Source organism: Diadema setosum, chromosome 18, assembly GCF_964275005.1.
Source record: "Diadema setosum chromosome 18, eeDiaSeto1, whole genome shotgun sequence".
Classification (NCBI taxonomy): domain Eukaryota; kingdom Metazoa; phylum Echinodermata; class Echinoidea; order Diadematoida; family Diadematidae; genus Diadema; species Diadema setosum.
Window position 1 is genome coordinate 31,865,674 of NC_092702.1, and position 14,238 is coordinate 31,879,911.

Genomic DNA, 14,238 nt, shown 5'->3' on the forward strand with positions numbered 1-14,238 from the left:
GCAGAAGTGCTACAGCTTAAGCGTAGCTTGATTTCCATGCGCCCCTCGTACATAATAAATATGTCAAAATAAGTAGGAGCAGGGAGGTGTTACAGTGATGGAGTGGCAACTCTTTTTAATTCATGCAAACACAATAAATTGGGTTCAAGGCGTTACAATGGGATGTCTAGCATTCCACTACGCTTTGAAGTTATGCTCGGCACCGCTCTAGTTGCAAGACGAAGTTCGGGGACGAAGAGCGCATTTCACCTTTCGTTGAATTACAAGCTTTATTTCACCGTAAAATTTTAAATGAAATACTCGAATTGATTTAGTATAGTTTGGGAAAGAATTCAATATCATAAACATGTATTTCTAGTTTCTTCGTAATGCGCACCGTAAAATCTGAAATGAAATACTCGAATTGATTTAGTATAGTTTAGGAAAGAATTCAATATTATAAACATGTATATCTAGTTTCTTCGTAATGCGCAAATCGAAATGAAATGAAAATTAGGCCCTGTCAAAAACCTAATATTTTTCTATAATGCGCACATTTCCGCATGTTAGTTTTCTATCTTTTAATCTGCTATATTTTGATCTTTCAAATAAAGTAATCCGCTAAAGCGTGTTCCAGCGTCCTTTTAAACTATTTGCTGTTAAAATTGTAAGTTTTACACTGCATTTTGATTCGCTGCTCCAATTCAAGGTACACAAATTCATTGTTGCCATCACATTGAAAGAGAGAGCGAATTGAAGTAGGGGTAAGTATTTCTACAGATGTGAGAGCGCTAGTCGCGATTATTGATGCTCTCTTTTGTCAAAGCACATGGGTAACACCTGTAGTTGAGCGCATAACTTCAAAGGAGAGCAGTAGTTGTCACTCCTTCTCTAGCACCTCCCTGATAGGAGGGAGGGGTGACTTGCATGGAGATATGATAGAAAGGGGGAAGGAAAGGAGAGGTCTGTCTGCTTTCGCTAAACGTTTACAAAAAGTTAGGTCACCTGGATCAGTGATCAGCAAGGCATGACAAAATTCATTTTCTCTCCGAGGTACAGGTGAACAGTTACAGATCATGGTCGGTGGCATGATATACGTAATAGATTAAGTACGGCGATATTTCCACGAAGGAATCTCATGTACAGTAAACTTACAATGACATAATGAAATCAATGATATCCAGAGAGCAACATTGTTTTACAGTTTTCTTAAGAGAGTACATAGGCTTTAAACTTCAAATTTCAGAAGGAAGAGTTCCAAATCATTGGTTCCGGTGTGTCTAATAGATTTCAGAGCCATCTAGACTGCGTAAATGAAATTGTTCAGATTGTCTAGTGGGATAAGAATGTATATCCTTGTTTAACTGAAATAATGAGAAAAAATAGCTCAGATAATGATTTCAAAAAATCTGTTAAGTTAATTACATTCAAATATAAATTTAAAAAATATTTTGCTTTCTACGTGTATATATACCAGTTAATTCCGTTTAATGAAAAAAAAAATCTGCCATGTTTCACTTGTCCTTGAGATTTTTGTAAGCGTGTCCACAGCCCTCTTCCATTCCTTTCCTTTTCCTTTTCTTTCTCCATTCTTCCCTGCTCCTTGTGCTCCTTTTTCCTTGTTCTTCGTTGTCCAGTAACTGTGTGTGTACACTTTTCTCCATTTCTGTTATTTCTGTGTTTGGTGCTGTTATTATTGTTGTCGTTATTGTTTTGTTTGGCCGCGTGTATATCTTCGTTTTTGGTCATTTTTCCTGGCATACCATGCATACCCGGCCAAATAATGTCTGTGCCATAAATGTGCTATGTTATATGTTTGCATTCTAAAATCATAGTAAGTATTGTTTATAGCATTAGCATCTTATATCAATGAGTAAAATCAATGTACAATAGTCTATAAATAAAAGAATTCAATATAAATATATTTTATTGGTATAACAAATTAGTGCTGTCGTTGTTTTGTTCCAGTGTTCCACATCTTACAAGTTTGGCTTTTTAGTGGAACACTGTTTTCCATCGTTATGGTTATTTACTATTTTTGTTGCCTTGACAAAGTGCATTGTTTCTTTTTTTATGACATCATTCGTACATATACTTTATATTGTATATGGAAAAATGCCCTTATTAGACGAATGAAAGACAAATCGACAACTTGTACCGCTTTGAATCATGTTATCTTTTTTCTTTCTTTTTTGATATGGAAATAAATAAACTATTGAACTATTGAATTGAAAAAAAAAAGAAGATGACTGGATGGTCTTGATAACCTGAGTTGGTGCATATATGTATAGTTTTCTTTTGTAGAAGCACTGTCAATATGACTCTTTGAAGTTCCAGACATTTTTAGCATGGCTACTACTGAATAATCGTTTGTTAGTGACTTATACGAACAGCAATTCGTCAATAACTTGCAACAAAAGCAATTCAACGCAAGATGTCATTTATCTAATTAAACATCGTTCTTGGTAAGTTAAGCTGTTTGCTTCTCATTAACATCCTGAAGCATTTCTGCTTAAGATTTCATAATTATAGTGGTGATTTTCGCCTATGGCTGCATTTCATACATAAGTTCGATTTGAAAACTGTAATTGTGTAAACTCACCTCACGTTAGACCAAGACGCAATGGTAGAACTAACTCGTCTGAGGTTTTTAAACCTTACTGATCGTAGGACGCTGGAGGAGTGGAGACGCATCTGTCCCGCTCCTGGTATATATGCGCCGTCCGAAATAGGGCGTGTACCACAAATTCAGACGGTTCTATCAACGCCTTCCATTGTCAGGGTGTCACAAATCATTAATGTATAAAATGTATCAATGTTTTGACGACAGTACTTCGCCAACATATGGCTAAAATCTCCGTCTATTCCATGCTTGGCTTCCGAGAAGGGTGTTTTTGTGTGTTTGTCGTTGTTGGCGCAATTGATCGATGAACTTGTCACCTTAAACCAATCCATTCTACTTGTTCTATGATATCCTGGAATCTCCATAGACTTTTGTTACATTCATACCTACATCTTTTCCCGTGGACTGCTCGTAAGTAGTTTATCAGAAATAATTTAATTCTGTCTCGACCTATGAGTCAGGTCCTTTTTTATGCGTCTTTCATGTAAGACTGCATTTATTTTTTTTTTCTAGATTTTCAAAAAATACTAACATCATTAAGACGCATTATCTTATGTTATTATCGTTACATATTCTAATGAAACCCTTGTACATTCCCGGATAAAACTTCCGACGCAGGATTGTTATAGAGAAAGTCGAGTTTACATATAGTTTCCCGTTAAGGATGATAGCTCTGAAACTACTGATGATAAAAATTATAAAGTGAAAATTCCATCATTCGCACAAAGAAACAAAGCTTCACAGCATACTTCTTCTATTTTTACGAACTGACTTTAATCTCACATAAAGCATAATTTGACGAAGGAATAATTATCAAATCATGTGCCTAGAAATTGTCATCTGCAAACTCCACTACCAGAGGTTTTAGCATATGAGGATAAAGCACGCAATGTTGATTTCTTTTTTTTTTTCTTTTGGTTCATTAGTTTCTGTACTTGTGTTTTATAGGTTTGTCTTTCGTTTTGATTTGTTTGTTTGTTTTGTCTTGTTTTACGTTTTTTTCCTCGTTTGCTGTTGCTGTTGTTGCTGTTTTGTTGTTGTTGTCGTTGTTGTTGTTGTTGTTGTTGTCGTTGTTGTTGTTGTTGCTGTTGTTGCTGTTTTGTTGTTGTTGTCGTTGTTGTTGTTGTTGTTGTCGTTGTTCTTGTTCTTGTTTACGGAGGTTTATATCATCATGCTCAAGGAGAGAAAGACTATACTGACTGGGTCTAATGTAATACTCTTGGACGAGCTTATACCAAGGAATATGTGTGTCTTCTTTGGAGCTGTACTCTCAGCCCAGAGAGCGCCACCACCGGCTGAGCGGTCACAAGAAAATCAACTCGACGAAAGAATCGTTACTTTTCATCTGCATTTCTAAGTCGCACGTTTCTTCCACCCAATCAATAAATACACAGTTTAAGGCAATTAAACTTGAAGGTTCGTCAATTGAGCGCCCTATAGGGCCTATATATGTAATCCTAATTCCTACCTTTAGCGGATTTATTACGTGGACTCTGTTTATTAAATCGTCTGTTATATCAAATTCAGCCCCAATTCAAATTGCTCTGTGTTGAAAAACATTGGTCTACACATTAGTTGGACATGTATATGTCTCGCTATCGTAAAAGACATCGTGATGTACGTTTTCGAAGCATACAAGGTAAATCTACCTGATGCATACACACACACACACACACATATGTATATATATATCTTATACAGTAAAAGGCGAAGTTGTTGTTGTTGTCGGGGCCTTATGTATTTCCTGTTTTATTCTGGCGTTGCTGGTTTGTCTATCTCCTCCCGAGCCGTCGGCTCCGGGCCCCCGAGACCGGTGCCGTCGGCAGCGGGAGGGTCTCCTACATGCCTTGGACCGGGTTTCGTTCGCGCTCCGCCTCCGTGTCGACGTCGAGGACGACAAAGAGAAATTAATGAGATAGATGCATAATGCATTTTTGTGCGTGACGTCAGAGCCGAGCGTTTTAATATTCACCGATCCTGCGCTGGACTCCTGCCTTTCTCGATCGTCCATCTTTTAGCTTGCAGAGACAGTGGGGATACTAAAATCAAAAAGATGATGGCGTGCAGCGAAATCTCTGTCATATTCCGGCGGACACGCACGCACGCACACAATGTACTCTCGGGTACGGTATGCCAGTGTGTGGCCTGCGCCTGTGTATGTATTGACGATGGTTACACGAAACACTATCTGCGTGCGCGTGATATGGACACTCATTATGGTACAATACACGGCGCGGTCATTGTTAGTACAAGGGCATTTACGTACAGCGACGTTCGCCATTGGCGTGCCCAAATGAAAACAACGAATGCTGTTATTTTATTGTATTTTGCACAACTGCAGGATACTATGCAGCTCAGGTACGTCATTTAGTTTACTCTCAAGTCGGGTATCATTGTACTCAGACTGTTCAGGACGGCTAAATATCCACTTAAATTTTGTCCTCGCCGATCGTACCCTTCCATATCAGAGTACACGCGCCGCTGTTCATTCGTTTACTGCATGGCTGCTGTAAACATGAATATTCATAAGACGAGCGGACGCGGGGGAAACCCTCGCTTTGACCGCCAATTTTTGAAGTTACAAGTGGACATCAAATGTATGGTTCTATGGTGCATCAAACCAAGTTTTGGTGATAAAAATAAAAAAGAGGGAGCAAATGACGACGAAAATATTCTTCTTTCTCCCATAACGTGGGAAAAGAAATACAGAAAAAATACGAGGCCCTGAGACCCATGGATACCCACGGATGCCTACTTATTAAACCTATAATGACTATCCCCCTTCCCAAAATAATATTTATTAAATGATGATACAATAATAGTATTCATATAATAATGATGGTAATGATAATGTACAGTCTGAAGCAGATAAACGGGCGAGGATATGTAAACATATTGTCGTTGTGTGGGTTTTTTTTTTCTTTTAAATGACGTGGTAAATTGAATATTATTCATGACATACGCCACTTTTCAGCTTTTTCATGAAGAGAAAAAAAAAAGACAAAGACAGAGAAAGAGGACAGAAAATATTCTCTGGAAATTTGTCGAGCTTTCTCTTCCTCTCCCTCTCTCAGTGAGTCAGATCAGATTGTCAGGTCATTTTCTGAAAGGCCTTATTTCGTGCATGCAGACACGTGTTCTCGAAAGGGGGAGAAAAAACAATGCTATCAATTAAAAAAGAGACAAAGAGAAAGAGGACAGAAAATATTCTCTGGAAATTTATCGAGCTCTCTCTTCCTCTCCCTCTCTCACCCTCTCTTACACTCTTATTCATATCCTGTACAATTGAGCAGTGGAATTCTTAGCGTACTTCCAGTGACAATTTATACTATAAACACAAAACACCACAATTTTTTTTTTAAGAAAACAAACAAATATGAAATATATAAAACATGAAGTAAGAAAATACCACAAAAGTCCGAGTCACATGAAGGGGTGGTTTAATGAAAAGTCTGACTTTGTCTATATAGACACATGTTCTCGAGAGGAAATTAAAGAACATCAGAATGAAAGAGAGAGAGAGAGAGAGAAGGGGGAATCAATGAATGATCCATCAAGTGCATTTCAGGAACAAGTCATAACCCTCAGATGAGATTGTCATCGGGTGGAAGGAGCACAGACGGGTTTTTCAAATAAAAACGTCGGAAAAGAGATATAAATGATGATATAACCCATTTGCATCTTTTTATTGAACCGAAAAGGTGTGTGTGTGTGTGTGTGTGTGTGTGTTATTATGTGTGTGTAATGATCGATCAAACAGGTGTATCAACATTGGGAACGGACGACAACTTATTAGATGGGATTTCGTTGGGAGGGAAAATAATTTTTTTTTTAATGAAAATGTGGTAAAAGAAGTATGAATCATGACATACAATGTAAGCTTCTTTCAAGCTTACGAATGAAGAGAAAAGATGTGTGTCTGTGGGGGCCAGAGGGGACTCATGTACAAAAAAAAAACAAAACAAAACAAAACAAAACATAAACAAACAGGAAGTTCTTTCGCTTCAACTAATAAAATGGGACGAAAGAAATATATATAAATCTAAAAATATGGGGCCCTCAGACCCGTGGATTTCCGCGGGTGCTGCTAGTATATATATATATATATATATATATATATATATATATATATATATATATATATATATTATATATATTTATATATATATATTTATATATATTTATATTTATATTTGTATCTATATACACTGTACATATTATGTACATACGTATGTGTGTATATACGATATGCATATAAATATCTTATAATAGTGTAAGGTGCAATGGTTCATCTTTCATCTTTCGTAGGCCCTACTCGAATGTTTGTCTACGTATTACGTGTACACACACAAACACACACTTAAGCATATGATTTGATTTGATTGCCTTGGTGCAATGTCAGACAATAGAATGAGGACACATTGTGTGTCTTTTGTCTTCCTCTCGCTTGTTCTCCATCCTCTTCTCAGTCGCTTTGCACACAAAATGTCACTACTTGATGTAGTGATGTAGTGTGACAATTTAAATGTGCATCGAAGCTTGCATTTGGGCACCAGTGAGCCAAAGAAAGCAACGTGTGTAAGTACGTGGGTGTGGTGATGCGTGAGTATGCCTTCGTGTGTTTGAACATCTTGTGCAAATGAAGGTAAGATATTAATGACCGTATTGTTATAGAACATCCCTGATGTATTCTCCTCCTCGACCCACCCCATTACTCTTTCTCACTCTCCATTAATCTATTGTCCGTCCTTCTACTCGTATCTGGTTGGTTTGCACTCATGATCTGTCTTTGCTCTATCTGATATAAATGTAGGGGAACTGAATGTCTCTCTTTCTCTAACCAGCTACAAATCAGACATAAATATTAGATGATCGGTAGACAAAAATCAGTTTTCATATCAAGTGTATTTCTTTGTAGTCAGCCAAACTTCACATAAAAATAAAAAACAAACACATTGAATGCTATTATTGCATCAATGACATAATCTTTCAGTCATGCTAACCAGAACGCCAAGCAGTCATTCCAAGAGAAAAATAATTTTACAGCTTGCTCCTGTTCTCACGATGCTCTTGATTTATGGAGAAGATAGACACGCAACGTCTTTGGTGCTGAATTTGGACAATTTTAAGCATTACAAAAGTCCTTCATCCGATGAAAAAGGGGGAATAATTGTATTTTTTTTAAAACTGAATTGAGAGAGTGAATCAGGGCAGCAGTATCAAACACATTCAGGGTTTTTTTTTTTCTTGCAATACAGACATATCTAAAGAATATTTTATATAAATATGTACAATTTGGATCAAAGTATTTACACTGTACAAAGTCACACACTTCAGTGCGTTCCATGGCAGGCCGCTCTAAAACAAGCAAATGCAGGGTTAAAATGCAGAAAATTTGGTAAAATTTGATTTAAAATGTTAGGGACAAAAAAAAAAAAAAACAACTTCCTAGATGAACAAGAAATGATTGGCATGCTTCCATTCGTGTAGCATTTTGAAGAGTTTCCAGATATACAGTAGGAAAAACTTTATTTTACGCGATCTATCGAAAGAAAGAAAACAATTTGGCATACCATGAATTACTAGTAACTTTGACAGTACAGAGCTTTATGATTAACAGAGACGGCTTTGGAATGCAAAACGATTTACTCAGCACATCGACCCAATATCAACGTATTTTCCTGTCAACCATAAACTCTGCTATACGTCTCCTCAGCGGTAGTAAACGAATAAACGAGTCTCCACCACTGGGCGTTATCTTTCGCTGGTCGCCGCCTTTTTCAGAGAGTGTTGCTGGTGGAGTTCGTGCGCAGCTCTTGTCATGATCGGAAGTGACGTCACAATATGCACTCTTCTGGTGGATCCCTACTGACACATGCAGTCTGAAAAGCACCCCTCATGCTGACCTCCAGTGATGCTGACTGGCTGCCGGACGCTGCAGCACGATGTGAGGACGGTGGGGGCGCCCTATTGATGGCACGCGTCAATATTCGTCACACTGAAAAAATACTCGTTGCTTCAATCAGCAACGATGGACGGAAAGAATCGATGACGAATAAAACGATCATGGGCTTTTACCCCATGACGGTTGCAGTCCCTCGAGATCATCGAAATGCATCATGTACATGACTTATGTTCGAAAGAGAGCGTCAGAACACGAAGTGGAAACTTGGGGATAAGGCAACACCGATGCATAAAGTAGTTTATAATGTTGAATTCGGAGTGAATGTCTGAATTTCGACGACCTATGTAGACGTGAAGAAAACCATCAACGCTGACAGAAGCAAGACGATGAAACTGACTTTCGCGGCGCATGCTGTCGGGAAAAAATGAGAAAGATAGAATCGATACGGTTAATTTAAGTTACAATAAGTTAAAAAGATGCTTTTAAGTTTTTACTTTAATAGATGATTTCGTTAAATGCAAATCTCGTTTTTGTTTGCAGATACAACCGACTATGTAAATGAAAACATCTATGACATTTGATGTACATTTATTTCGGAGGTGTATTTTTAGGACATTCGCATACAGTATCTACTTGTTGTGCATTTACTGTATGTGAGATGCAAGCCTATCGGTACTCTCATGCCGAGATGCAAGATCGCGTTATTCAGAAATACTCTTTGTGATGAGATCGTTACGTAAATGAACCAGTTTGAAGCAAGTACATTGTACGGTAAGTGAGGCACAGACTTTGAAGAAGAAAAATGAGAAGAAACGGCGTCTTACCCGAACACGTTAAGGTGCCACCATTGCCGTCAGCAACAGCCCCGAAGCTCAGGCAGTAATAGTTGTTCGTCGAGCTCGAGTCCTCATACGAAGCCCCATCGGCTTTCGAGATGACGATACACGTGTAGCCACCTTCGTACGTGGTGCAGTTTTCGCTGGCGATGTTGATCATGGTGTGAACATTCTCGATGACGATGGAGCTACCCGCAGCGATCGCGCTATTGAGGTTCGTCGCTGACGTCAGCAGTGGAGTAATGGTGGAAGTTGTTGCTGAATTCGAATTCGGGTTCGAGCTGTCGCTGAGGACGAGGCTGAGGTCGTATAGCTCGTCTGAACTGCTGGCAATGTTCGTGCCGCCGGCGTTCTTGATAGTGACGCTGTATGTGACGATGTTGTCGATGTCAAGAACAAACTCTTCGAAGTCGTTGCTGATGACCAAGCCAAACGCTTGGATATCTGTGAAGACAAAAAAAGAAATAAGGAAAAGAGTACTGTAAGACATTTGTTAGCAAGATTCTCGGAAAATTTGTTGTGATGCGACACTACCATTTCCACTTCAAGAAAGATTTTTTCTTTCATGAAAAATGCAAACCTCTTATGGGCAAATCCTTACTCGACTGAAGAATTTCATTACATTGCTCTTCAAAAAGGCATTCAGCAGCGTAAATGTTTGAAAGGAAGCAACAAGGCTTTAAACGTCCGACGCCTGACCACGTGATTGTGCGGGAAATCTTACCAGAGGGAGAGTTATCATCGTCTTCGTCAGTCACCAGCTCAGTCACCACTTCTGTCACGTCAAACATCGTTTCCGTGGCAGCACTCCCCTCGTCACCTGACCCCTCGTCGCAGGACACTGAATGGCGGACACAGATAGAGAAAAAAAAATATAATCAAACGCATATCCCGACCATTTTTATTTTTCAAAGACAAATCATGAGTGATGGTAATCCGCGCTGGAAAAAAAAGACAAATACTAATGCTAATGAAGATAGAAGAGAGAGGCTGATCAAATGCACAAGAATTCAGTGAGCTGCATACTCATCCAAGAGTAAAAGTAAAAAAAAAAAAAAAAAAAAAAAAAAAACAAGAAAAAAAAAAAAACACAATATACGCCCGTCCCCCTTCCCCCCCCCCAAAAAAAAAGAAGAAGAGAAGTCTAAGAAAACGTCGCAAAGTATGAAGTTAACTTCACCCCTGTCCTGATAAAAACCAAGAACAATAAATGTAACACATGTTTATTTTGGGGTGTCTTTTTTTTTCTCTCTCTCTCTTGTTTTTCGAGCATATAGTATTTCATCTGTAGCAATATTCTTAAATCGACTCGCTCACCTGATGTCATGAGGCAGAACAAGGCGATGAGTGCAAACAGGAGAGCGTTCATGCTAGCCATCTGCGGAAAGATAGAGATACATTGAATCAAACAAGATGCATGTGCGTGTGTCTTCTCATTCATCTCCCTGAGTGTTACTCCATTATCTGTTCTACTTAACATGCAGAGAAACCAACAACCAAGCGTTGCTCCTGCATTGAGCGGTGGTAACAAGAATGAAGGGGCTCTGAACGCTGAATGAAAAATGGCAGTATACGTGCTGATGTTTTACCAACCACTATTCTTTTAGATAAGCTTTCCCGTTTCCTTTTGTGAATGTGGTCCAAGCTTTTCTTTGTAGAGCGAATACCTTACGTAACGAGGAACTGTACGTTCACATCGCCCTCGCTCACCCAAGCCAATGATTGAACGTGAAAGCGCAATATAATGGCGGATGTAAAAAAAAGGGGAAAGTGTTGTACCCTTGCAAGAGTTGATATTCCGCTACACATTGCATCGAGTTTGAAAAACAGTAAACAAGAAAGAGAATTCGGTGATCTTTTCTCACACCACAGTTATTTGGAAGATATATGCATACCTTATAGCTTGACAAAAGACTTTGAAACGAAACACATTCAACAAGATACAATTAATTATCCCCCAAAATGTACCTTATCAAGTGCGTTAACTGGATAGACAGGGCTCTATACTAACTATATCAAAAAAAGTTGTCACCTTAGGACATGTGATCTTGGATAACCGTGATCTAATGTCTAAGCGTTCATCATTAAAGCGAGATTCATAATACAATGTATATGGTTTGCATGGATATGTTATAAAGGAAAAACTATATTTAACAGGTGCTCATCATGTTAGTTATATAACTTTATTTAACCGAGAACTTCTGGTCGTATACGTTATCTAGTTCACGTCTTACAACCAACAGGAGAACTATTCACACAGAGCATAAACGTTTAATCCAGTGGCTCGTCAAAATATTCTAGGTTAAAACAACTAAAATAAAAAGAAATTATCTAGGAATACGTCAGTGCTTACCTTTGTTGCTTTGTAGAGGGAGATTTGAAACACCTTGTGAACTTAGTCCTGAAGTTAGATGTGGAAGTGCGGGAACTCAACACTTTTCCTTCTTTCGTAATGGCTCGCGAGTTCTACAATGTGGGCAAAGACCGGTGTGGCGCGCTATGGGTGTCGGTCCCACCTGAAGACGATGTTTAGGGCACTGCCGTCTGTTGCTAGGCAATAGCTTGGCAACCGTGGCAATATTGCCGCGATCACTGTGGATACTACAGTCGTAGCGAAGGACGCCAAATAACACGCGGCATGTGGATTTGCATAAGACTCTTACTAAGACTCCCTTGTGTGACTGTCCGGGATTACAATGGACGAATCCAAGCCAAAGCCAGCGTCGAGAACTTAGTCTGATCGTCTTCATCCTAATTGAAGAAGCTCTTGCTCTCCTAGTACCAGAATCAGAACTCAGACTATTTGTCAAACATCTACGGTAGATATGGACAGAGATCCTATGGAATAGCGTCGCAGGCAGTGATTTCATTTATCCTTGGCCGCAAATCTTTCTCTGCGAAATAAAATATTCATAAGGTGATCAATATTTTCAGCAATCTTTACTTTCTCCCCCAACAAATCGATCACCCCTAAATCATAGTCAATCGACCCGTCCGTGCTACGCCTCAACGCTCCTTACGATAATCCCTTTTGTAAAGGGCTCGGCCTTTGTCCGACCCACTTAAGTGTTTCCAGTGGACGCACCAACGTAGACCGTCCATGCCCCCAATTCACTATTGTACCCCATGCCGCAATGATTCCACGGTGGAAGATCTTTGAAAAGGAAAGGAGTTCATGCTCGCTTCGGAATGACGCACGTTGCCATCCCAATGTGCGAGCCACCAGGGAACCATCTACAAGACGGGCTAGGGAAGCATGGTCTTCCCACTAGCCGATAGATTTAGTCAACTGTTAATGCAGCAGTAAAGAGCAATTGCTGAACAAAAGTCATGTTCGAAAATTTCCGTTTTGTGTAAAGAAACAGAAAAGAAGCAAACCTTTTGCTTGAGTATTAGCGCTGTTCGATTGGGTTTTATTTCGCCATAATATCCTCAGAATTTCCAACTATTGAACAAGTTTATCAATACTTTGATTTTATGCAATTCACAATGATTAATGGGGAATTCCAGGTTACTTGAATGTTAACTATCTATAACCTCAGCCGCTTTTGACTCAATTTCAATCTGATGACTCGCTACTATATTGGATAAGCAGTATTCATCTCCCTTTATTTTTATTCATTAGCTACTCAACCCGTTCCATACTGAATTCTGAAATGCCCATAGACTTTATGCGCAGGCCACCAGGTTCACGTATGGAACGGGTTTAGATACTGTAATAAATAAGAAATAAATAAATAAGACGAAAGTCAGCACAACTGTTAAGATTTGATCAAAATACAATAAAAATTATGATATAGTGAAATTTTGCTAATTAATACAAAATACTTCTTAAAGAGACAACAGGAACATTCAAAATTATGCCGCAGTTTTGTATCTTAATACATTGTAAATCCGACTGCTCATTATTCTGAGCTCATTAGATCAGGAACAACAATTTTTACAGTTTAACAGTAGAAAATTTGAATTTATGTCAGTTTGTTCTTCTTTTGTACACGATGAATAGGATAGTGTGAGATGACGTCGTCAACTCACTCAATTGCACATTCATACCAACTGTTCGAGAACTATTTTGCAAAAAAAAAAAAAAAGAAAACACCACACGAAACTTTTCAATTTTATAAACACCCTAAATTTCATCTTATTTTGACTGAATTATTTTCACTGCTGTGCTTATAACCATTCTCTTTCTTTTCAGACTACTTTTGACTGATCAAGAATTGACCTTTTAGAAGAGGAATAGGGAAGACTGATATAAAATGTCAAAACTGCACAAAAATTGCGTTTAGACCTGTCCCTTCGTCTCTTAGCAAAAAACTAAAAATCCTGTTCTGCCGTAATTATACAATATTAAACTTGGTTAAGGCAGTTATTTCTTCATGTATGATTTAGATTAACACCTGACCGGGTAATTCTAGCAGAAAAGGGAGTAATTAAAGATACTAAAGATAACCAAATTATAAGATTTAGAAAGTAATTGATGTTGTAAATAATAGCAGATTTCTGTATGATTATTTCTATACATCTGTTTTGTCTTGTACGCATGAATAGATGTACATGATATATAGTATGTTCAGTAAAGAGGCATTATTTAACTCAAAGTTTGCCAACTTTGAAATAGAGACAAAGGGGGGGGGGGGGGGGGATAAGTTGTGATGAAATTGCACTAACATTAAAAACATGAATCCAAACAAGACTACCGATAAATAGATGTCAATCCCATTCACATGTGAGCGCAGGGAATACAACCGCCCGAGATTATCTTATAGATTTTTTTTTTTTTTACTTTCATGCACAGCCCAATAGCAATCGTTTTCCTCGCAGTAGGAGAGCTCACTCCTGCTACCGGTTCTGCTACAAATAGTAAGCATGCACACTTAATATTCTTCCCTTGC

The 14,238-nt window shown here is 38.5% G+C and overlaps 1 protein-coding gene across 1 annotated transcript; it reads right to left on the reverse strand.

Moving 5' to 3' along the window:
- Positions 1–7,507: 7,507 nt before the first annotated feature.
- Positions 7,508–11,819, reverse strand: LOC140241780 (uncharacterized). The gene is made up of 5 exons (XM_072321532.1): positions 11,697–11,819; positions 10,661–10,721; positions 10,068–10,184; positions 9,332–9,787; positions 7,508–8,918 (listed from the first exon to the last, which is right to left on the reverse strand). Exons 2-5 carry the CDS (start codon positions 10,719–10,721, stop codon positions 8,848–8,850), a joined length of 705 nt encoding a protein of 234 aa, XP_072177633.1. The 5' UTR covers positions 11,697–11,819; the 3' UTR covers positions 7,508–8,847.
- Between the last annotated feature and the right edge of the window lie 2,419 nt (positions 11,820–14,238).